This window comes from Marmota flaviventris, chromosome 4, assembly GCF_047511675.1.
Source record: "Marmota flaviventris isolate mMarFla1 chromosome 4, mMarFla1.hap1, whole genome shotgun sequence".
NCBI classification, from domain to species: Eukaryota; Metazoa; Chordata; class Mammalia; order Rodentia; family Sciuridae; genus Marmota; species Marmota flaviventris.
The window spans coordinates 13,925,829-13,952,848 of NC_092501.1; the positions used below are offsets into that span (position 1 = coordinate 13,925,829).

At 32.0% G+C, this 27,020-nt stretch overlaps 1 protein-coding gene across 1 annotated transcript in view; it reads right to left on the reverse strand.

Annotated features, from left to right (window-relative positions):
* Positions 1-27,020, reverse strand: part of Ccdc172 (coiled-coil domain containing 172) — a 49,466-nt gene that overhangs the window by 11,142 nt on the left and 11,304 nt on the right. The window contains exons 3-6 of the mRNA XM_027929878.2: positions 18,768-18,884; positions 17,165-17,330; positions 5,624-5,725; positions 5,177-5,279 (exon numbers count right to left, since the gene is read on the reverse strand). Coding sequence (XP_027785679.1) covers positions 5,177-5,279; positions 5,624-5,725; positions 17,165-17,330; positions 18,768-18,884 — 488 coding nt within the window. The remainder of the gene's footprint in view (positions 1-5,176; positions 5,280-5,623; positions 5,726-17,164; positions 17,331-18,767; positions 18,885-27,020) is intronic.

Consider the following 27,020-nt stretch of genomic DNA (forward strand, 5'->3'; position numbering starts at 1 on the left):
TATTGGGCTTGTATACAACTACAATTTAACTAGAAAGGACAAATTTCATCCAAAGTCCTTGTACCCAAATTCAAATGCTGTTAAAATTTAAGTATATTTCATTGTAGTCTTTAGTTTCCATATAATAGTGATTATACAATTTTGCCTTTTGATTTTTTTCTTTTGCTTAATGTTATTATATATTTCCACTACTAAACTGTGTATGCCAATTAATACCATTTAAGATAAATATGTAGGTAGTCCAAGTGGCTACACCAGAGTTTACTTAATTATTCACTTATGGTAGGGAATTTCAGTTGTTCCTATTTTTTTCTACCACAAATGAAGCTACACTGAACATTCTCTGTGCATAAAGCTTCTTCTGTACTCAGGATAGAGCTCACAAGCAGAATTATTGAGTAAAATGGCATAATCATTTTAAAGATAATTAATATACATACATTAAATTGCATTCCAAATATTTATAATGTATGTTGATAGTAGCAATGTGTCATCTCTATAATACACCTTTGCCAATTTTTGAATACTGCCATTTAATAATTTTTAAATTATTAAAATTATTATGAAAATTATTAAAATTCATATGAAAATTATGTATTATTAAATAATTTCAAAATTTGACAGAAAAAATATTGAGTGGTTTTAATTTGTCTTTCATTGATAAGCAGTATACCTGAATTAGCCTAATTCAGCTGAGTATCCTCAGTAATTAGCACATTATATGATATAAAGCAGATATTTTAATACCTGCTTCTTGGATAAATGTATGAATGAAAACCATTGATTTTAGTGTTTTCTTATGGACTTTAAATCAGCTGGTTATTTAATAATCTGCTGTCATGATACTATAATTTTTTTCCAGTTTACCATTTCATGTTGATGACATTTTCAACACATAGGATTTTAAATCTTATGTTACTTTTTTCCTTTTCAGTTTCTTTAGTCATACTAGAGGTTTAATAAGTACTCTTCTCTACTTTCCACTAGGTTTTCCATGGTTTGATTTTTTTAAATATGATTTCTCTATATTAATTCATATGAAAATTATGTTGGTGCCATTTGAACACAAAATTACTTTTTCAAAAGCAATAGAGTGGCTTTCTTCCATATATAATTTACTTCTGAAAATGAGTCTGAAAGTTGATTGTGTGAAAACAGAATTATTGATTTTCTAATTATGCTTTCCCTTAGTATAGGCAACCACCACACAGGCAAGAAACTTCACAGGCAGAGGAATCTGCTGAGAAGGAGTAGAAGAGGGGTCTTGCCAGCATTTCTTTTACTCCAGACTCTGGGTTGCCTGGATTAGGCAATTGTTTTTACCACACAATTTTTGTCATCTTCCCACGTGCACACCAAAAGGAATGTGTTTATAAAAAGAAGCATGAAAATGAAAAACCAAATCAAACCTATATGATAATATGAAAGATAATAATTAATGTAGAAAATTATCATGGTAATGCTGTATATTGCTTGTGTAATATTCAAAATTATTTCAAAACATAGGGAATGAACAGGCATTTATATCAGAATATAACTTTTAAAAAAATCAATTGAGACTACCATCAAATTTCCCCTGTATTTACTTAGAAGCCTTAGTAACTAGAATATATGCCAAGAACTCACAAAACAGGGGATCTCTATTAGCTTGAAAGCTACCTAATCAATGTTGTAGAGACATATCTGTTAGTGAATAAATTATGAAGTTCTACCAGAAAAAAATGCAGAGTCAACAGAAATATTCAACAAAATATATAGCTAAGAATGATCCTAGAATTAAATGAGGATTTTCATATTTTATAAATGTTTTAAAAAGACAGATAATATGGGTTGGGTACAGATATATAATTACTTGACTAGTATTTTTGATAAATTTTAGAGCTGAGATCTTATTAAACTTGTCCACTTTGAGTTAATTCTTAATGAAAACAGAACAAAATAAATGTGGACAATTTTCTAAATGTAGCCTGGGTAACAATTCCTATTACTCTACCAAATGATGTTTATTCAAAGTAATGTTACAGAAACTCTCCTGTAAGCATTTAAGGATACATTTATAGAAACATGTCTAATTATAAATATTTAGAAACTGTCTTGTATATCCATTCATGGGAGAATGGTTAAATATGGCATCTCCAGACAATGACATTTAAAAATGAAGTTAATTACTACAAACTAATGTGAAAAATGTCTATAACATTTTGCTAAGCAATAAATCAAACAGAGTCCAGTCAGTATGATCCTATGATCCCATTTTTCCTGAACACACATGCATGCATGTGCCTATGCATATACATAGAAGCACACAAGCTCTGGCACATACACAGCAAATGTTCAACAATAATAGACTTCATGCATTACAGTAAGGGAGAAAGGAGACTGATTTTTACATCTTGGTACTGTTTGAATTTTTTATTCAATAAAATAGCCTGCTCTCACAATTTAAACGTATGTGGTGTATACACACATACATAAAATAAAAAAATAAATAAATTCATATATAAATATGCATGTTTATCAGTGTATCATATAGAGAGGTTTACAGTGTTTTAATACCACAATATATTTAAGCCTTCTCATAAACCTAAGAACCATCAATGTGACCTCTATGACAACTTAACTGAATGACTTTTTCACTGAAAAGTCAACAGCATTGCTTTAGTACTATCCATAAATGCTTTTGGAGTCTCTCAGTAGCAGATGTAGATTAATTTTTGTGCAGTTTCCATTTCAAATATGCTCTTCACAAAACCACAGCATCTTTTAAGTGTTCAAGAATGAAAATCTCATGCTGTTGACTTTGCAGATTTATTTCTGAAACATTTCCTGTTGTATTAAACAACCACAAATGTTGGATACACAAAATATAAAATCACTCTAGAAAGAAGTTTTATGGGTAAAGAAAATGCTGGAAATGTATAAATTATTTGCTATATTACTATTTGGAGTATATTAAAAAATCACAGTCAAGAACTGTATTTTGGTAACCCTGGTATTGAGCAATAATCAAAAATAATAGTTCCAGGAATTTGATGGGGCCCAGTATATAACATTTTTCTTTCATGCCTCACATCTGCCCAATTAAAAAATAAGGAAGAAAGATGAGACACTAAAATATCTTATTTACTACTGATAAAGCAGAGCCTGGAGAATGCAGTTTACATCTGCAGACCAGGTTATTGAACTCAGAATTAGACTAATGACTCACAACATTATAGGCAGAACTGGACTCCACAAGCCTTCACTGTAAAACCACTCTAAAACCTAGTGAGTGGGTAGACAAGCAGTGGAAGACAATTGTCTGAGGCAGGCCCACCTCCAAAATGATAGGAAAAGGAAAAGACTGGGCTCTACATCACCCAGTTTATCTTTATAAACTATGCCTAAATTATAATTAAACTTTTATAGGTAAGTATGTATATATAGGGAATAACATAGTGCAGTAGCCCCCCCCCATCTGTGGGGAAACTATGTCTTTTCTACACATACATAACTATACATAAACCTGATAAAGTTTAATTTATAAGCTAGTTACAGTATGAGATTAACAATAATAACAAATAATGAAATAAAATAATTATAACAATGTGTTCTAATAAAAATTATGTGAATGTAGTCTCTTCTTCTTGAAAGAATCAAGACAAAAGTGTTTTTATACCAGTTTACCATCATAACTTCAGAAACTGAGGAAAGAAAAATTATGGATGAGGAGTAAACTGAGGAAATAATAAGCTCAAGAGATGAACCGATATTAAAGTGTTCTTTTGTTATTGCTTTCTTACTGGTTAAAGTTCAATAAAAGTAGAAGTTTAATTATAATAACCTTAAATAAAATTGTTTCTCAATTAGGGATATTTTTTAACCTTCAAGACAAGTGTTATTGCACTAATTATCAGATTGATGGTCCTTTCTCTAAAATATTATATTCAGTGCTTGCTTTTACTCTTCATATATAACTCAAATATAACCCTGAATTATCACACTTGAGAAAATTTTTACAAAACATAGGAAAACTAAGTACAGAGATCAAGGAATTTAAAATGGGAACTGATAAATATTGGCAACTCATTAATAACTGCTAAAATACAATGAATGAACTAGGTATATGCACTGATGTTCCCTTCTATTTCTGTTTCCTCTGTCACCATTTTTTTTTAAAGGAAAAAGCATTCTCTAACAGACTTGCGTGTTTAATTTTAACTCAGGGAAAACTTCATGACTGAGTGATAAAACCACAAAACTGGAGTGCATATTGGAAGCTCTCACACTACTAAGTATGATGATACCAATGGGTACTACCATTTTTAAAAGTATAAAGAAATCAATGAGCAGACTGTCATTACAGAAATTCATTCTGTATCATATATATCACCCAAGAGGTTGATATTTTATGCTTATAAAACTTAACATAAAATTAAATTGCAAATATTTTCTCACAATCTACTAAAATTATGGCCGAAGGCAAAACATTGCTAATATGAAGCATTTGTTCAGCTCTAGTGGACATATTTCCTCTATGATTTATGTGAAAAAAGGCTTCATTTGCTTCTTCATAGATTCAGTAATGAGGTTTCATTTCTTATTTAAGGCTAGAAAGTACAGGAATTTTAAAACTTAGAAGTCAGCAAATATAACCCTGAATTATCAATAAAAAAATACTCAAATAAGAAACTGGAGATCTTTTCCCCTTATGTTTATGACTATGTAATTCAGACTATCAGCTATTATTCAATTATTCAAATACATTAAAAGCACTTATATATTATACACAAAAAACAGTTTTCATTCTTTGGGAACCAAATTAGAGTAACAAATTTCAGGTAAAAGAGGAGATTCTCTGATTCTCTACCCTCTGGAACCTAGAAAGATTAAATATAATTTCAGTGTTTCCCCTAGAAATAGGAATAACAAAAAGGAGAGTTGTCTTATCTTTGGGGATATGAATAACAGTCTACAAGATGGAAGTAAGCAAAAAACTGATGTCACTGTTACCCAATGCATATGGACTTTCCAAACAGTGAAGTGTGTGCTTTCCAGCAAGTTTTAAAACACACAAATAAGGAAATAATGTCTTTATCTTTTAACTTTGTAAAAAAATCACTAAACTTTTTGCTAAACTCTATTTAACTATTTAAATTACCAGATTTTATACCAAAATATAATAGACAATTCTCACCTTAAGCATTCAGCATCATTTTGAGGCTTTTCTTTGATTTTTAGCTTTTCTGCCTCTAGGTTTTTGGTAGTACAAATGGCTTCATTCTCTTCATCTTCAAGAACTAAACAATTAAGAAATTTTTTACAATCTTTTAAAAATTAAACATAAAGGTTATCTTTATTCACTTTTATGAAATAGTCTAACTGTGCTACATAAAAAAATGTACATACTAATGTTTTTATTTCTACTTTAATATAGCAATTAAAGGCACAAAAAAAGACCTTTACAAAATTCATGATATTAAATAACACCAGTTCTAATCCTGATTGATTCAATGTTGTTTCTATTTATTTTTTATACCAATACTAGCATTATATACCATTGCATTTTGAAAAAATAATATAATCCAATTATGTGCATATAACTATTCTGTCAGCAAAACAGACTAACTCATGAAAGTAATACCTTTATGTTTTCTCTGGAGAATAAGCAATTCTTGTATCAGTTCACTCTTTTGTTTTTGAAGTTCATTCAACTGGCCACTATCTTGTTCCATTGACTTCATTTCTAGAAACAAATACAATAATATCCCAAAATACACAGAAATAAATTTAATCAAGCAGGTAAAAGATTTGTGCACTGAAAGCTATAAAACATTTATGAAAGAAACTGAAGAAGGACAGAAATTGAAGAAGACATAACTAAACAGATATACCATGTTCATTAATCAGGATTAATACTCTTAAAATGTTCACAATACCCAAAGCAACATACAGATTCGATGCAACCCCCATCAAAATCCCAATGGTATTCTTCACAGAAATATAAACCCCACATCACTAAATGTCTACAAACAAATCGGCAAACATAACCCATATTTGAAGTATTTAGGCTTAGCCTTTTAAATGTAAGCATTATTGACTTTTTCTCATATATGAATAATTTAAGTACAATTTAATCAATTTTAAGCCCATTTGGCTATCCCTTACTACCTATGAACTGTCTTTAATAAACTAACCAGCACTAATTTATCACCAACTGGACACAAAAGGATAAATTAGATGGTGGTTAGGCTATCAAAAAAGAATATGAAACATTAATATCACTAAGTATAAATAAACTTCCTCATAAGATGATAAGAAAACTATCTTTCATAACTACATTATGTTTAAAATAATATTTAATAATACTACATGACTACCAGCTTTTCTCTTTTGTTCTTTTTAGATATACATGACAGTAGAATGTATTTTGACATATTATACATCCATGGAGTATAACTTATTCTACTTAAGATCCCATTCTTGTGGTTGTACATGATGTGGAGTTACATTGGTTGTGTATTCATATATGAGTGTAGGGAAGTTACGTTTGATACATTCTACTGCCTTTCTTATTCTCATCCTTCCTCCCTTCTCTTCATTTCCCTTTGACTAATCCAATGAACTTCTATTCTTCCATCCCCAACCTTCCTTACTATAAACCTTTTCAATGTTATTAATATTATTTCTTTTACCTAAAATCCCCTGCCTCCCTTTATTCTCACTACAAACTCCAATTCGTCCTTTAAAACTCATCTAATCTTTCAAACATTTTAACTTTTCTGCCATGACTTCTGGGACTCCAGTTACACATACATTAGGCTGCTTAATTTTATCCCACAGGTGTCTGGGGAGCTTTTTAGGTTTTTGAAGTCTTATTTCTCAGTGTGTTTCTGCATCCTCTGATCTTCTGTTAATCCCTTCTAAGCAACTGTTACTATCAGCTATTGTATTTTCTAACCCCTATAGCTCCTTTGATTATTTTTGCAAAACAATTTTTTATTGAGATAATTTACACACCATATAATTAACCCTTTAAAGGGTATAATTTAGCAGGATTTAATATAGTCACATATTTCTGCATCTATAACTTCAGTTTGGAATTTTTTATCATTCCGTTCCTGTTAGCTATCACTGCCAATTTCACCAGCTTCCTCAGCTCTAGGTAACTATAATTTACTTTCTACAAATATGGATTTGCAAATTCTGAACATTTCACAAAAATGGAATCATACAATACATGGCCTTTTGTGTTTGGCCTCTTTCACCTAGCACTATTACAATGATTTCAAGGACCATCAATATTGTAGCATGTATCAACGTTCTCATTTTTTTTATGCTTCAATAAAACTCCATTGTATAGATATACCATATTTTATTTTTGTACTGATCAATAGATAGACTTTTAGGTTGTTTACACTATTATGAATAATGCCACATTCACACGTGGACTTTTGTTTTAAATCCTCTTAAATGGTGTAGGAGTAGATTTACTAAGTCACATGGTAACTCTAGGTTTAATGTTTTGAGAAACAGCTAAACCTTTTTCAAAAGCAGCTGCATAATTTGGCATTCCTACCAGAAAAACTTGAAGTTTCCAATTTCTTTGTGTCCTCACAAACACTATTATTATCCAAATGTATTAAAGCCACCCTAGAGGTATTTCATTGTGTCCTGATTTGCATTTCCCCAATGGCTATGATGTCGAACATTTTTTAATGTGACCTTTTCTCTCTTTTGGATAATGACTTCTAAGTCCTTTGTTAATTTTTAAATTGGGTTGTCTTTATTGTTGAGTTGTAAGAGTTTTTATATTCTGAGTCCCTTATCAAATACTTCCTTGATAATATTCTTCAAAGCACAAGCATTTTTAATTTTGATGAAATCAAATTTATCTACTTTTATTGCTTGTTCATATCTAAAAACAAAAATTCCCACTAAACTTTATTTCAAATGACTTTTCATAGTACTCAACACACAACAAGTTTTCTCATTATTACTAATATTGTTTCTTCTACCTAAAATCTCCTACCTCCTTTTATTCCTACAACTAACTCCAATCCATCCTCTAAAATTCATTTCCTAATGAATGAAGATCTACAAGGGTATTTTTGTATTTTTTTTTTTCAGTCCTTAGCACTGAAAAAAGTTTTATATTTCTAGCTCTGACATAATTTAGGTCTTTTTGATCCATTTTGAGTTAATTTGTGTGTATGTCATGAGGTAGATATTCATATGCATTTTAGAATGTGAACAGTTAAGTTATTCCATTACTATTATTTTAAAAGACTATTTGAATTACCTTGTTATCCTTGTCAGAACAAATTGACTTGCATTTCCAAATGAATTTTAGCGTCATTTGGTCAATTTTTAGCTAACATCTAGCTGGGATTTTGATGAGAGTAACACTACATCTCTATACCACTTTTGGGAGTATTGCCATCAAACAATATTGTGTGACAATCCACAAGCACAGGATTTCATTTTATCTGTTTGCTTGGTTCTTTAATTTTCTTAACAATGTTTTTATAGTTTCTTGTGTTTTTGTAAAACTCATTCCTATTTTTTGATGCTCTTATGAATAAAATTTTCTTAAATCCACTTATAAATTATTTGCTAACATATAGAAATGATTATTTTATATGTTGACCTTAAATCATGCAACTTTTCTGAACTTATAAGCTCTATTAGTTTTTCTTCAATTCCTTAGGATTTTATATGTACAAGATTGTGTGTCTTTAAATAGATATTTTTAATTCTTCTTTTCAAATCTGGATGCCTTTTGTTTCTTTTCTTGCTGAATTACCCTAAAAATACAGTATTGATTAGAAGTAGTTAAGACTGGGTATCCTTTTCTTATTCCTAATTTTAGATGGGAAACTTCCATTCTTTCACCATTAAGAATGATATTTGTGAGGCTGGGGTTGTGGCTCCCGGTAGAACGCTCACCAAGCACATACTGGGTTCCACCCTCAACACCACATAAAAATAAATAAAATAAAGGTAATGTGTCCAACTACAACTACATACATACATACATATATATATGTGTGTGTGTATATATATATATATATATATATATATATATATATATATATATATATATAAATGACATTTGCTATGTTTCTTCATAGATGTTCTTTATTAGGTTGAAGAAAATCCCTTCTATCCAGTTGAGTGTTTTCATCATTAAAGGATATTGGATATACTGGATATATCACATGCTTTTTCTTTGTCTGGCTATTTATAATATCTTCTATTTAATTCCTAATTATAATCATGTCCTTGAAAATACAATATTTGCTCGAGCAGTTTTAAACTCTTTGTCTTCTAACTGCTGTCATATCTGAGTAAATTTCTATTGACTCGATTTCCTCCTTCCTCTAAGTTCTGATTTGTTGCTTCTTCACATATCTAGAAATTTTTGACTGTATGCCACACATCGTGTTTACAATTTTATTGAATTTTTGAGTTTTTCTGTCTTTCTCTAGAGCATTTTTATGTTTGTTAGAGCAGTTAAGTTGTTTATGAATGAGGTTCACACTTGTTTATAAACAACACTTTTATAGGGTGGGTCTATAAGAGCATTTAATCTAGGTAAATTTAATACTATTATTAAGACAGGGCTCTTCTGTTTAATGAGCTATTTCTATTATATAAGATGGAACATAAATATTTTATCATTTCATGAAGTGAGCTTTTAGAATTATTCACTTTATCACTCTATGGTAGTTTTCCTTGACTAAGCCTAGTGGGATTTCCCCAATGTATGCACAAATTAATGTACAGCCAAAGACTCAAGGGGACCCTATACAATAGATTCTATACAAATTTCTGGAGCTTTTACTTCGTAGACCTGCCCTCTCAAGTACATTGACTTGAACAGAACTAGCTGATTTGACCTCCCTGACCTCCAGTCTTTGTGTCTTCAACTCCCATAAGATCACTTTTCATGGCTTAAATTCCTCCTCTCAGTACTACTGTACAAAAACCAATTCTAGGTAGAAGTTGGAATAATCGTAGGCTGTACCTCATTTGTTTTTTCTCTCTCTCAAGGATCAAAATCCTACATTGTTAATATCTGAATGTTAATAATATTCAGATATTAATATCTAAAATAGTTTTCCATACTATTTTAGTTTTCTAGCTGTTTATGGTAAAAGAGAAAATTCCATAAAACTACTCCTTCATGATCATAGGTGGAAACCATCTACATGATATTTAAATTATCCTCTTACTTATCTCTCTTCTGCATTAGACCATAATCTTCTTGAAAACAAGAATTATCCCTCATTTATCTTTAAATTCCACTTCTTGCAAAATGCCCTGCATAGTATATAGAGAGCACATATGTCATGAAATATATTGAACTGAATTAAAATAAATCAGATAATTATCTTTAAATCTCTTTGATTATTCATACTTTGTCTATTAATGCAAGTAATGTTAAAGTAGACAGTTCTATGAAAAGAAAATAAGACTCACATTTGTTCTTTTGATCTTTCAATAAATGAAAATATAAAAACATATATATAACACATGCTAATAATTAAGAGACATGATTGAAGATACCATTAACACAATCTTGAGACTAGAGAAGTTTCATTTTTCATTGTTAGTTGATTATCAGACATTCTATGATAAAATATCTTTGTAAAACTCAGGCAACAATGATGAAGAAACTCTGAATTTAAATATTCCTGAAACAGAGGATATATTATTTTTAAAGTCCTGATTCCCTAGACTAAATAGTCTGAGGATTGATTCTTTAAAGAAAAAATAAAACAAATGTGTTATTTCCTAATGAAGCTTATAGAACTGAAAGAATAAACACTTTGTGGTGATAACTAGCCCCCCCCCATTTTTTCACTGCCTTATTCTTATTTTTTATTATTATTATTATTATTATTATTATTATTTACAGCTTTATTGAGGTATAATTGATGTGATAACTTTTAGTTTCTTCCACTGCTTAAAACTTAAATGTTTTAATCAATAGGTAGGTCCTACAGGCATGAATGTTAAAGCAAACTAAAAAAATCAAAATTCATTCCCATTTTTTAATGTGAATTGTCTTTCTCATATGTACATTGACAACAATTAATTGACATTACCAAGGAAAGAAAAAGGGAAATACACATCTTATCTCACATTCAAGAAAAACTGATTTAACAACTAGGAGAAATAAGTAAGAGGAACATTTTGAGAAAAATGTTATTACAATCATGTCATTAATTTGAAGTCAAAAGTGATGAACCCTTTCATATATGAATTACCAGATGTAAAAAATGAATAAATGTTTAATCATTTCACAAGTATATATTGAATACCAATTTTTCTATTTTCTAATTGCTCAGGCCAATAACTTTGGATCATTCTTAACACCTCTATCTCACACCCTATATGTAGTTCATCATGAAATCCTGCTCATTTCTCTTCAAAATATATCCAGAATCTGATACCTGTTGCCTATACTCCTATTGCTATACTCCTTACCCAAGCTAACATGATCTCTCATCTGGATTATTGTCATTTTCACCTAGGTTTCCCTGTATCTGCTTCTACCTCCTATGTGTTCTCAATACCTGTTAGAGTAACTTGTTAAAATGTGAGACCTTTCATTCCTTTGCTTAAACCCTCCAATTGCTTCTAACCTCACACTAGCAAACGATAAAGACATTAGAATAGTCCACAAGGTTTTAAGTGATTCTTGTCACCTTTCTGATCTCATGACCCCTCCTTTACTCTGAAGACTTTAGGCTTTTCTCTTTTACCCCAAAACAGATTAGGTATAACCTAGTTTTAGGGGCTTGGCATTAGTTGTCCCCTATCTGTGAAGTGCTATTTCCTTGGGTATTCATTTGGCTCCTTTCTTTATCTCTTTCAGGTTTTATTAAAAATTCACCTGACCACTAGTGCCCTCCCTGGGCATCTACAGCTGTACTACACATCCACTCCAACACCACCCCTAATCTATCCATCCATCTTCCTTCATTTTTCTCCTTGCCCTCATTCATTCTTACTTTCTTCCTTTCCTTCCTTCCTTTCTTCCTGTCTCTACTACATTAATGTAGGCTCCATGATGGCAGAGATTTTTTTTCTCTATTTTTTGGTCACTGCAGAACACTGATGCTAGAACAGTGCCACAAACATAAAAAGCATGTAATAAATGCTGAACAAATGAGTGTATTAAGCAATTTTCAGAAATACAATTATAAGCCAAACATATTTCTTACTCCTGTGGCAACAAACACTTTGGTGGGGGAGATAAACATGCATATAATAAGCATACAAATATGTAATTACACTGCTCTGAAGAAAAAGAGACCTATGAGAGGATATATTCAGAGGAACTGACACAACATATGGGACTGGAATGGGGAATGGCAGAGAATTTCCTGAGGAAGTAACATTTAATATGAGATCAGAAGAATGACTGAGTTAACTACATAAAAGATAAGGAAAGACTTCCAAATAGAGCATATTCAAAGGTCCTGAGGCAGGAAGAAGCATAGAATGATCTGAGAAACAAGAGGTTAGTGTACACAAAGACTGCTAGTTTAGGCTGGAAGGTGGAGAGAGACAGAAATGTATAGGCATGGCAAAACATGTTGAGGAATTTGATTCATTATGTTTATCATGATGCTTTTAAATGGTGTCTTAAGAGGCTCAATACAATAGTATACTACTAACAATATATTTTAAAATATATGAATGTTAATATTTTGACAACCTTAATGTATGAGTACAGACTCCAACTTGAGTTAAAAAACAGTGAATCAAGGAAGAAGTGTGGCTGTAGGGGAAAAAACAACAAATCTTAAGTAAGTATAAAATATTAAACAGCTCTGAAGAGTTAAAAATGGAGATTTAATATCCAGTGTTTCTAGCTGACTAATCACAGTTAAGGGTTAAAGGCTCAGTGGAAAGGTCAGAGGAGGAAGCCAAGGGAAGAAGGAAGAAAGGAAGAATTCAAGTGTCAGGAAATAACAGATGTGGTGGCACAAATTAGGAGGGAGAACGGAAGAGCAAACACTGACAGGAAAGAAGACAAATGGAGACTCAAATGACCAGGGAAGAAAAGGCTCTAATATCTGCTCAAAGCTGAACAATTCCTTTTGCTACCTCTACTACCAAAAAGAAAAGACATGAGAAATGGTTTCACAGGTGAATTACTTCCAACTTTGAAGGAAATGATGCTCCTAGTATTCACATTCCTTCTGTGAAGTCAATATATCATGTACACCAAGAAAGATTAATCCCTATTAAAAACACTGATGAAAGAATCTTAAAACAATATTGAATAGAATTCAGTGGTCTCCTAGAAGACTAATAAATAAATAATTTTATTTATTCATAAAATTCACTATATTAATAAAGTAAGAAAAGCATTTCATTACTCATAATGGTGAAGTTGGGAGAAAGAAAGAGGAGTGAAGAATGAAGGAGAGGGAGAATGAGAGGAAGAAGAGAGATCTTCAGTCTGACATAATAATTAATAACAAAACTCTGGACACATTTCTATAAAAGTCAGGAATAAAGAAAGGTATCTAATATCATTACTAGTATTTAACAGTATCCTAAAGGTATCAATGAAATTAGATTTTAAAATTTAAAAGGCATTGGAAAACAAAGCTATCATTAGCTGAAACTTACATAATAACACATAAAGAATTCAGTGAAATCAAGTCCAAACAATAAAAGAATTTGCTAACACAGCTTGTTAGAAATTTAGAATATGGAACCCAGAACAGCTAAAGCAATCCTTAGCAGTAAGAGTGAAGCAGATGGCATCACTATACCAGACCTTAAACTATACTACAGAGGAACAGCAACAAAAACAGCATGGTATTGGCAACAAAACAGACTGATAGACCAATGGTACAGAATAGAGGACACAGAGACTGACCCACAAAACTACAATTATCTTATATTAGACAAAGGTGCCAAGAACATGCATTGGAGAAAAGATAGCCTCTTCAACAAATGGTGCTGGGAAAACTGGAAATCCATATGCAACAAAATGAAATTGAACCCCTATCTCTCATCATGCACAAAATTCAACTCAAAATGGATCAAGGACTTAGGAACACAACCAGAGACCCTGTGTTTAATAGAAGAAAAAATAGGCCCTAATCTCCATCATGTGAAATTAGGCCCCAACTTCCTTAATAAAACTCCTGTGGCACAAGAATTAAAATCAAGAATCAATAAATGGGATGGATTCAAACTAAAAAGCTTCTTCTCAGCAAAAGAAACAATATGTGAGGTGAATAGGGAGTCTACATCTTGGGGGCAAATCTTTACCCCTCACACATCAGATAGAGCACTAATCAGTAGGGTATATAAAGAACTCAAAAAGCTAAGCACCAAAAAAAACAAATAACCCAATCAACAAATGGGCCAAGGACCTGAAGAGACACTTCTCAGAAGATGATGTATAATCCATCAACAATTACATGAAAAAATGTTCATCATCACAAGCAATTAGAGAAATGCAAATTAAAACCACTCTAAGATTTCATCTCACTCCAGTCAGAATGGCAGCTATTATCCATACAAACAACAATGAGTGTTGGTGAGGATGTGGAGGAAAAGGTACACTCATGCACTGCTGGTGGGACTGCAAATTGGTGCAGCCAATATGGAAAGCAGTATGGAGATTTCTTGGAAAACTGGGAATGGAACCACCATTTGACCCAGCTGTCCCTCTCCTCAGTTTATACCCAAAGGACTTAAAAACGACATACTACAGGGACACGGCCACATCAATGTTTATAGCATCATGATTCACAATAGCTAAACTGTGATTCCTAGATGCCCTTCAATAGATAAATGGATTAAAAAAATGTGGCATATATACACATTGAAATATTACTCAGCAATAAAAGAGAATAAAATCATGGCATTTGCAAGTAAATGAATGGAGTTAGAGAAGATAATGCTAAGTGAAAAAAACCAAATGCCAAATGTTTTCTTTGATATAAGGAGGCAGATTCATAGTGGGATAGAGAGCAGGAGTATGGGAGGAATAGATGAACTCTAGATAGGGCAGAAGGGTTGGAGGGGAAAGGAGGGGGCATGGGGTAATTAATGACGGTGGAATGTGATGATCATTACTATCCAAAGTACATGTATGAAGACACAAATTGGTGTGAATATACAATGTATACAACCAGAGATATGAAAAATTGTGCTCTATATATGTAATAAGAATTGTAATGCATTCTGCTGTCATATATAAATAAGACAAATTTACATTTAAAAAAGAAAATTAGAATTATGGAAAAAAGTATTTACCTATAAATAAACAACAACCAATAAGAAAATATAATGGAGGAAGAGATTATACTTATAATATTTAGTGATACCTAAAGAAATAGCAACAAGAAAAATAGAAAACTTCATTGAAACACATATTTTGTTTGGGAGTAGGAAGATTCAGAATTAGGAACATATCAACTTTCTCTCTGTTTATTAAAAATTTAAATGCAATTTTAATGAAAATAAAAGATCTTTTTTAACTTGACATATAACACTAACTTTTATCTAAGAAAATAAACACAGGAGAATCAATAATGTAAAACAGTAAGAGTGATACTCAATCAAATGATGACACTAGAATAATTAAGAACAGCTGGGCACAGTGGTGCATGCCTGTAATCCCAGCAGCTCCAGAGGCTGAGGCAGGAAGATTGCAAGATCAAAGCCAGCCTCAACAAAAGTGAGGCGCTAAGCAACTCATGAGACCCTGTCTCCAAATAAAATATAAAATAGGGCTGGGAATGTTGCTCAGTGGTTGAGTGCTCCCAAATTCAATCCCTGGTGCTCCCCAAAAAGAATATTTTTAAAAATTTTTTTTTAATATTTATTTTCCAGTTTTCGGCAGACACAACATCTTTGTTTGTATGTGGTGCTGAGGATCGAACCCGGGCCGCACGTATGCCAGGTGAGCGTGCTACCGCTTCAGCCACATCCCCAGCCCCCAAAAAGAATATTTAAGAACAAAATAGAGGGGCTGGGGTTATAACTCAGCGGCAGAGCACTTGCCTCACACATATAAAGGCACTGGGTTCAATCCTCAGAACCACATAAAAATAAATAAAATAAAGATATTGTGTCAATATTTTAAAAACCATTTAAAAAAAGAACAAAATAGAGAAGACAGAGTACAGAAAGGTGTATATATACACATACATATGTAATATGAATTTAATATATGACAAACACAGAATTTAAAATTGGTTGGAAACAGATGAATTATGAAATAGTGTTTAAACAACTAACTAGATAGTCACTTGGAAAAGAATAAAGAGGGTTCCCTAAACTCTTTTTTTTTATTGGTTGTTCAAAACATTACATAACTCATGACATATCATCTTTCATACATTTGATTCAAGTGGGTTATGAACTCCCATTTTTACCCCATATACAAGTTGCAGAATCACATCGGTTACACATCCACATTTTTCCATAATGCCATATTAGTGACTGTTGTATTCTGCTACCTTTCCTATCCCCTACTATCCCCCCTCCCCTTCCCTCCCATCTTCCCTCTCTACCCCATCAGCTGTTGTTCAATTCTCTCCCTTGTTTTTTTTCCCCCTTTCCCCTCACCATCTCTTATATGTAATTATGTGTAACAATGAGGGTCTCCTTCCATTTCCACACAGTTTCCCTTCTCTCTCCCTTTCCCTCCCACCACTCGTCTCTGTATAATGTTAGTCTTTTTCTATTGTGTCCAACAACAACTAAAAAATAAATACTTTTTAAAAAGAATTTAATACTTCTCACAATTAAAAAAACTAATATTCACAGCCAGGTACAGTGGTAGCAATCCCAGCAACTCTGGATGCTGAAGCAGGAGAATCACAAGTTTGAGGCCAGTCTCAGAATTTGTGAAGCACTCAGCAACTTAGTGAGACCCCATCTCAAAATGAAAAAATATTTCTGAAAAGGATTATGGATATAGCTCAGTGATAAAGAACCCTTAGGTTCTATCCCCAGTACCAAAAAGAAAAAAGAAATACATTCATTAGGACAATTAAGATAAAAATACAAGCAAATAACTATACGATAACCTGATTTTCTTATGAAAAGGCCAAAATTTCTAAAAAATTCATTCATTCAAAATAAGCTATTTTAAATAATGCCAGAAAAATAAATCAATCATATGGACTCATACCCCATTTCAAAACGTTTGCCTGGTTTTCTAAGTCAGATATTTCAATCTTGACATTTTCTTTCATCAGAAGCTCTCTTTTCTTTGTTATTTCATACTCATTATTGAAGTCTGTAATTTCCTTAATAAATTTTTCTTCCTCCTCTGTCACTCTTTTCTTTGTAACCTCCTGAAATACAGAAATAAAAGATCAAATATGATGTTGGTTGCAATATTTTTCTTTAATGATTTAAAATACAATCATCTAAAATTATTAACAACAAAACTATAAGAATAATAATTTCTGGTATTACTATAAATGGCTTTACTTCATTAGTAATACTGTTTAAAAAACTGAAACTATTAAACAATGACAACAAACTAACTTCAGATGAAAGACTTATCCTTAAGTAGAAATTCTACCATTCATCATTATACCAATGTTTATTTATGAATTAAACTTATCATCACACATGCTATTTTATCACTACAATACAAAATTGGGTGGCAAAATAATTACTAAACTTGAAAACTAAAAATCTATACTCAAAGGCATTACTGCTTACAGAAAATAAAAAGAAGACAAGACAAAGAAATAGATAAGAACATCCAAAGAAACTTTTTTGTTTTTGTTTTTGTACCAGGGATTGAACCCAAGGGTGCTGAACCACTAAGCCACTCCCCAGTTCTTTTTATTTTTTTTATTTTGAAACAGAGTCTCACTTGCTTAGCGCCTCACTAAGTTGCTGAGACTGGCTTTGAACTTGGAGATTCTCCTGCCTCACTCTACAAACTACTGAGATTATAGCCAGGCACCATGGTATCTGGCCAAGGAAACTTTTAAAAATGTAGATTGATGAAAGAAAAATTACATATTAATTTCAAAAGCAGCTCTAAATAACATTTTACACATTGTAAGAAAATAGGAATTACCAAAACTTCAGAAAACACAAAAACTTAAACTTTGTGACAATGTTAGAATCTAAACATTTTTGGATTTTATTTTTTATTTTCTCTTAAGAGATGTCAAATAATTATGGGCCACATTCAGACTCTGGACTTGTTCAAAACCATCACATCAGTTGGTTCTGACTTTTGACCTGTACTTTTAATATCTTTAAATGTATTTTCTTTAAAATGTCAACTAATCACAAGTCACATCTCCAAGCATCCTGGCATTCAAAACTACTTTTCAGTTTGTTGCCTCAGACTTAAGATAAAAAGATAAAAATACCCATCCTTTCACTCACATCTATAAATGTGCCTAAAAAATGAATACTTCTACCTTTCAAAAGCATTAAAACCAAGGTCTCAAAGCCTGAGCAATTCAAATCAGTTGTACTCTTCCCTTTAGGCTTATTACAATTGCAAATAATTTCTGTTACATCCCTGCCAATAGATCTCTTTCAAGCTATATTACTCTACCAATTGGTTTTAAATAGCACTTAATACTTTTTACTTATCTGAATAGTACTTTTTACTTATCTGAATAGTACTTTTTACTTATCTGAATAGTACTATCTGCCAATATGCATATAGATAATTTTCTAAAAGTACACCTAAGTATATGGAAATACTTCTTGACAAGGTTATTGAAACAGATTTTTCTAAGTGGTTGGAGACTTACAAAGGTTTGGAGAAGCACACTCCTTTGGTTTGTGATTTCATTGCACTGTCTTTCTAAAGCATTTTCATGAGTTTTCAAAAGCTGAAAGAGGAAGGATTTTTCAGAAAACTGCTGAACCTTCAAAAATACAGAAATCAGAATGAAACAATTAGATTTTTAGGGTATCTATGTTAATAGAATAGATGCACACAGTATAAAACATTTTCTGTATTAATCTTTGCAAAATAAAATTCACATTAAACATCTTACTATACATATGCTATCTTATAAGTACTATATTAATTATAAGTTTATAATCATTTCTCCCAATAAGACCATTAACTTCTCAAGGGCAGGGAATGTGTTTTCTTTTTCCTCTTTGTACCTAGCACAGTTCTAAGGTTAGGTACTAAAGCTTTTGACTATACACAATGAAATTTGACTTCAAGACTCTTGTTTTAAAAAATAAGTTTCTATTTTTACAATTAATAATGGATGAATAAATCATTTATACAACAGATAAACTTTATAAAACCCAAATCCTATGACTATAATTACATAAAATAAAACATAAACCTGTTAAATTCCTCAGATTTTGAGAACTCATTTTAACTTTTATTGGCAGAGTTTTCAAGAACATTTTTATTTTCAGAGCCTACAACAGTTGATTAGCAATGCTGCTAAGGTGGTACGATCTGAAAAGCATCCCTTTCGGTATTCAATCTACAGATTTTCCCTTCTCCTTTTTCCTTCCCATTCCCTGTTTCCCATAGGAACTCATTTTTTAATTTAGTACCTCATTTGGTTCTAAGCAGAAAAAGATACATTAAACATTAATATTAGGTATATAACTATTATTTTATTTAGACTTTTAAAAATGGCATCTCCTGAGACAAATATTGAGATGAAAGTCAGGGAGTTTTGATATGTAAAAGCTAAAAAAGATGCTGGACTAAAAATAGTTTTTCTATAGTGTTCAATATTGGCCCTCATAAGAAAGCATCACTTTGGATGGGCTGTTCCTATCTCTACAGAGAAAAGAAAAAGGATATAAATTCAACTTAAATTGCAGAAAGCAAGATTTATGTTAGTTATAAGAACTTTCTCAAGGTGAGATGCAGGTTGTGAAACCTGTGTCCCAGAAGACATTGAATAGTAAAGAATCTAGGAATAGTCTAGTCCAGAGGCAAAGAGTTAGCTGAAAAGACATTTTGAAATATTATGGCTAAAAGGTCTAGAAATATCAGCATTTTTTTAAAAAAGTGGCTGAAATAAAATAGAAAATATGATCTTACATTTATATTAGATCACAGCAATCTGCCTACACCTACAGTACTTTGTATCATCCTCATCAACCCTATTTTAAGAAAGACATCAGATAGATTAGACAGAAACACTTTACATGATCAAAGGAATTAAGGTAATACTCTAAAAATTGGGGAAAGAAGAATGAGGTATTTTAGTATTTTACCTAAGACAAAAATTAGAAAACACTAAATCTATCAAATTATATAGAAATTGAAAACAAGGACAAATAAGAACACACACACACAATTTATATACGATATCTCAGGAGATGGCATATTTTTAAAGTTGGAATGAACTGTATATGTGTGTGTGTATATATATATTACTACATATGTATGTTATATACATGAATATATAGTAACTATGATTGCCCATGAAAATGCTTCAGAGACCAAATACTGGCCTACAGACAAAATCTGGTTTAATCTACTGAGGTATTTGAAGAACTATGCCTTTCAAAATTAATATTCTTGAATTCTAATTCTGTTGCTGACAGATGTTATAAAAGACCTGTCAAAACCTAAAAATGAAGAAAATACTACAAATCAAATGAGTATATTTTAAATGAAACTTAAGCAAACCTATGATTCAAATTCAAAAACACTTTGTTACAAGCTCATAAATTAAGAAGCTTTGTTTCAGCAATCAACACTAAGAGCTAAAAATTCCCACTGCACTCCTGTCCTTTCTTAAAAGGGAAGAATATCAAACAATAAAGTTATATGACATATTGGCATTTAACTGTATTATTTTACCATAACCTGAAACATGAAACCTCTATACCAAAAACTAAAAAAGTAGACAGCTATTCAAAAGATTAATAAGAATGGTATATCTATAACTTTCCTCTTCTCTAAAATTTTGTTAATTATCCATTTTGAAGCCCTGTCTGCTTCTTTGGATTTATTTTTACTATTAATCTTTCTTCATTTTGACTTTCTATATTTGTCTTTACCTTTTACTTCTACATTTTTGACTCTCAATCAAGACCTAAAGAGTCAATAAACTAGAAGTTACAGTAACAATTTTAAAATATATCATGATCAAAACATTTAATACAAAAATATCTTGGCAAGTATGGAAAAAAGTATAGCATAAAATAAAATGACAAGAGTTTGGAAAGATGAAGTCATTAGGAGAAAGTACCACAAATGCCTCCCATTTACTGATTCACACACTGAGGACATCAGTAGATTAAGGTGGTAAAGTTAGACAAGGTCTAATTTTAGTGGAACTAAAGGGACAAAAACATTTGTATCTTTTCCATTCCTCTTTGACAAGTTATTAACTCTACGGAAATAAAATAGCTTTTCATAATCACCTATTTGTTAAATTCCTTTTTTTTCTTTCTGTTAACCCAACTAACTTCTTGTTTTTCTCTGTCCTGTGTTTGAAAACTAGACCTACCAATGTGTACAATTTAAATATAAGTAAAAATATAACCCTGAATATACTGATGAGATCAAGATGAACTCATTTCACCGAATATCCTCAAAAACCTCTCCTTATGACCTTGATGGGGAGGATCAGTAAAGAAGAGATAGGAAATTGTACCACAGAAAATAATTCTAAACATATTTCTCTGAATCAGGTTTAAATTGAAGTATTATCATAGATGAACTATTTCTTTTATGGTAAGTAGAAACTTAAGAAACTATTAATTCTATTTCCTAAGTTACCCAAAGATCCCAAGAGGCTATAAGCTATATAAATAGTGGAAAGCTCCTAATGGCAAGAATACAAATTTCTCTCATCTCCCTCTGTCCTCTGACTAGAAATGAAGAGGAAATATTTGCATTCAGTCTTAAAGTTGCATTCCAGAATCAAATGGCCAAGCTTTGTCAGAAAACATTGCTGTTTTAGAAAAGTTTAATTTATAGCAATGCCAACTCTCTGGTCAATTCTGCTTCTCTAAGCAATATTTTTCCTTTACCTGTTTTATTCCTCTTGGGAATCTGATTTTTAAACAAAGCTTATAGTTTTCCCAGTGAGCTGACTTATCTGGTCAAGGAGGTCAGTTTTCAACAAAGCCATGATTCGTGACTCTTCACTACTCCTTCAGTCTGGGTGCCTTGAGGTGTTTTTCTAACAGAAGAACTTGAAAACTGAAAATGACTGAGGATTTTAAATGAATGTTTGGGTCCAAGTAAGCAAAAATACAGAGCTACTCTTTGTTGTTTATTGTGGCTGTTGTTAAAAATAATCTCAGCCTTGAGGAATTGACATTTTGCTGATTAAATGCTTTTCCCAATAGCATAACTACTTTAAATAAGAAAACACAAAAAGGGTTGTGTGGATTTTACATTCTTAAAATCATAACACTAAGGAAAAGAAATGTGGTTGTTACAACCATGATAAAAGGCATTTTAAACATTAGGGTACATCAATGAATATCATATAAATAGAAGATGTTAAGTGTTTTGGGTTATTGTTTTGTTTTTCTAAACCATAGATGTAATGCTTAAATAATAACTCACTATGACATAGTAAGAGTAATATAGTAAGAAAGAAAGATTCAATATTAGGAAATGTTAGTCCTTACAATAGTTTATTAGTCTTCCCATGATCTGTACTTAGGAAATTGTACCACAGAAGATAATTTTAAACATATTAGAAACATACATTTCTTTCCAGCATGTCTCCAACTAGTCTTCTTCTCACTCACTCCTTTCTAGTCTCACTAGCCTTTTTGTTATTCCTCAAACAGCTCACACATTCCTTCCTCCAGCCTTTGCAAAGACTTCTTTTTGTGTGTGTGAATTGCTGATATTTTAAATTTTTTTGTTTGTTCTTTCTAGATATACAAGACATTAGAATATCTTTTCAAATATTATATATATATACATATACATATATAGAATAAGTACTACTTATTCCATTTAGGATCCAATTTTTGTGGTTGTATATGACGTGAAGTTACACTGGTTGTGTATTCATATGTGAGGATAGGAAAGATATGTTCAATTCATTTTACTGTCTTTCCTATTCCTGTCCCACCTCCCTTCCCCTCATTCTCCTTTGTCTACAATCCAGTGAACTTCTAATATTCCCCTCCCTTGTTGTGGGTTAGCATCCATATATCAACAGGAACAGAGACTCTGCCTTTGGATTTGGGGGACTGGCTTCTTTCTCTTAGCATGGTATTCTCCAGTTTGATCCATTTACTGGCAAATGCCATAATTTCATTCATATTTATGAGGGAACATTCCACTGTGTTTATATATACCACATTTTCTTTATCCATTCATCTGTTGTAGGGCATCTAGGTTGGTTCCATAGCTTGGCTATTGTGAAATAAACTGATATAAACATTGAAGTGGCAAACCAAGGAGTGAAATATAAAGGGCCAAATGGTTCCATTCCAAGTTTTCTAAGGAATCTCCATACTGCTTTCCAGAGTGATTGCACCAATTTACAGTCCCACCAGTAATATATAAGTGAACCTCTTTCCCCACATCCTTACCCACATTTATTGTTGCTTGTATTCTTGATAATTGCCATTCTGACAGGGAGAGATGGAATCTCAGGGTAGTTTTGACTTGCATTTCTCTAATTGCTAGAGATGTTGAACATTTTTTTCATGTTTTCTGACCATTTGTATTTCGTCTTCTTTGAAATGCTTGTTCAGTTCCTTAGCCCATTTATTGATTGGATTATTTGTGAAATAAACTGAGTTAAGTCTTTTCAGTTCTTTGTATATCCTGAAAATTAATGCTTTGTCTAAGGTGCCGGTGGTAAAGATTTTCTCCCATTCTGTAGGCTCTCTCTTTATGTTCTTGTTCTTGATTATTTCCTTTGCTGTGAAGATTTTCAGTTTTGATAACATTCCATTTATTGATTCTTGATTTTACTTCTTGCACTTTAGGAGTTTTTTTTAAAGTTTTTTAGTTGTAGATGGACACAATACCTTTATTTTATTGTTAATTTTTATGTGGTGCCAGCAATCGAACTCAGTGCCTCATGCATGCTAGCCAAGAGCTCTAACACGGAGCCACAACTCCGGCCCCGACTTTAGGAGTCTTATTGAGGAAGTCAGTTCCTAATCCGACATGGTGGAGAGTTGGGCCTACTTTTTCTTCTAGTAGGTGTAGGGTTTCTGCCTATGTCCTTGATCCACTTGATTTGTGCAGGATGAGATACAAATTCAAATTCATTCTACTATATGGATTTTCGTTTTTCCAGCACCATTTGTTGAAGAGGCTATATTTTCTCCAATGTATGTTTATGGTGCCTTTGTCTAGTAAAAGATAACTGTATTTATGTGGGTTTGTCTCTGTGTCTTCTATTCTGTTCCATTGGCATTCATGTCTGCTTGGTGCCAATACCATGCCATTTTTGTTATTATAGCTGTGTAGCATAATTTAAGGTCTGGTATTGTGATGCCTCCTGCATCACTTTTCTTGCAAGGATTGTTTTGGCTATTTGGGGTTTTATTTTTCCAAATGAATTTCATGACTGCTTTTTCTATTTCTATGAAAAATGTCGTTGGAATTTTAATAGGGATTGTTTTCAATCTATATAGTACTTTTGGTAAGACAGTGATCTTGACAATATTAATTCTGCCTATCCAAGAACATGGGAGATCTTTTCATCTTGTGAGGACTTCTTCAATTTCTTTCTTTAGTGTTCTGAACTGATCTTACAGACAATACCATAAACCCTATGAAAAATCTTTAACAGAAGAGAAAAAGAATTATCTAATTCTTTCAGAGAAAGAGATTAGTATACCTCCATAATTTTACTGTGGGATGTCCTTCTTTTTCTTTTTTTGCTAATCAAGAGGATGCAAACAAAGGTACATTCAATATAAAGTAAGAGCAAGGGGCAGAGGTTGTGGCTCAGTGGTAGAGCTCTTGACTCACATGTGTGAGGCACTGGGTTTGATTCTCAGCAATGCATATAAATAAATGAATAAAATAAAAGTTTATCAACAATTTAAAAATATTTCAAAGAGTAAGTGCAAGAAAGACATAATAAATATAAAATATAACAAGATGAAATACAAAGGAAGGCAGAAATGGGGGAGGAGCAACATAATTTAAGCTTTCAGAGAACATTAAATAACAAAACTGAAACTGCAGAACATACAGGTGAATCTAGTAATTTTCATTTTCTTAGTGTGAGTACATAATACAATGAGTGAATGAAAAATACAGTGACTACTAGTATAGTTTGGTGCCATTACCTTACTTTGTGCCAAAGTGCTAACAGTTTTATTCACCACTGCTTTTATAATACCAAGGTACATATTAGCACAATGAAAATGGAAAATGATGTCTCTGCACTAATATAAAAACAGTATAACCTCACAGAATCCCTGAAAGTATCTTGGAGACTCCTACATATCTGAAGATTACACTTTAAAGAACCAATGCTCTGGGCTGGGGTTGTGGCTTCACCCAGCACATGTGAGGCCCTGGGTTTGATCCTCAGCACCACATATAAATAAATAAAAGAAAAGAAAAGAAAGAAAGAAGCAGAGAAAACACTTAAACAAACAAACAATGCTCTAAGGTGGCAACTAAGGAGAGACCTAGGATAACTAACCACCAAAATTTTCATGGGGCCCATGTGATGTTAGCACTATGATGTTAGCTGGTCACTACTGTATAAGTCAACTTTCCACTGCTATAACAAAATACCTAAAAAAAAGCTTAAAAGGAAGAAAATAATTAGTTTTATTAAACATCTCATGGCTTGAGAGGTTTCAGTTTATGGTCGCTTGGCTCCATTGTTTCAGGGCCTGTAGCAAGGCAAAACATCATAGTAGAGAATACACAGTGGAGCAGCCTGCTTACCTCATGGTGGCCAGGAAGTAGTAACTTATTTGCTACAACTTGGCCCTACCTCCTAAAGTTCCCCAAAATCCTTTTTATCTAAGAATGTTTCAATGGATTAATCTACTGATGACATTAGAATCCTTATGATCCAATCTACCTCCCACGGCCCCACCTCTGAACACTGATACATTGAGGGTCAAGCCTTCAACACATGAGTTTTGGGAAGACATTTCAGACCCAACCCATAACACTCTACCAAGAGAGACCTAAATAAAGTGGGTATAAATTACACAATAATAGTTGAGGGAATAAATATTTCAGGTACAGGAAATAGCAAGTGCAAAAGCCATAAAAGAATGGTTGGTACATGCAAGAACAAAAGAACCTCTTACAAAGTTACACATCCTTAGAAAATCATATTATCCCAAAACAGGTGGCTAGTGGATAATGCTCAATATGATACTTGAAGGACACTCTCTTTTGTCAATTTCCAAGTTCTGGATAATTATTTATGACAAATGTGATAAGACTTTCTTTATAGAGTTAGAGAGAAAATTAAAACTTTTAAAAATGAAAACCTCAAAAATCTTGAGTTCAGTTAGTTTTATATTGTTGAAGTTGCTTGATGTCAATTCTCTTACTAGAGTAAGAAAGGTGTTATATAATTTATTTGCCAATTATTCATGGTGCGATTTAGAGGTTGTTTAATGAATGTTTGTAGAATGAATGATTATCCAATGTGTGATTGGAGATATTTAGAAGTGAAAATCACAGTTAATTGATTTTCTAAGAAATCATAAATCACAAAGGAAACTTTTAAAAAAGGCATTCTTTTGTGCTATACAGCTTTATGAGACTAGCAAACTAAAATTTAATCTCATGCTTTCTGCATACTGAGCCACAAATTTACTGTTCTTTAATTAAAGAATCGTTCCATCAGTTCCTGGAAAGGAAAACATTTTTTTTCTGCTCAAAACATTTCTAACATTTCAGGCTAAACAATTTGTTAAGAACAGCTCTTAAAAAATAAAGAAACAGAGGCACTGGTAAATTTAACAATTATAAACAGTGCAGTGGATTTTCCACTTTGTGGATTCAAGCCAGGAAGTACACAACTTTTGTGATTTATAAATACCTTACAAACAGAAATGCTATCTAGTATTTATTTGCTCTAAATTGCTAGAGC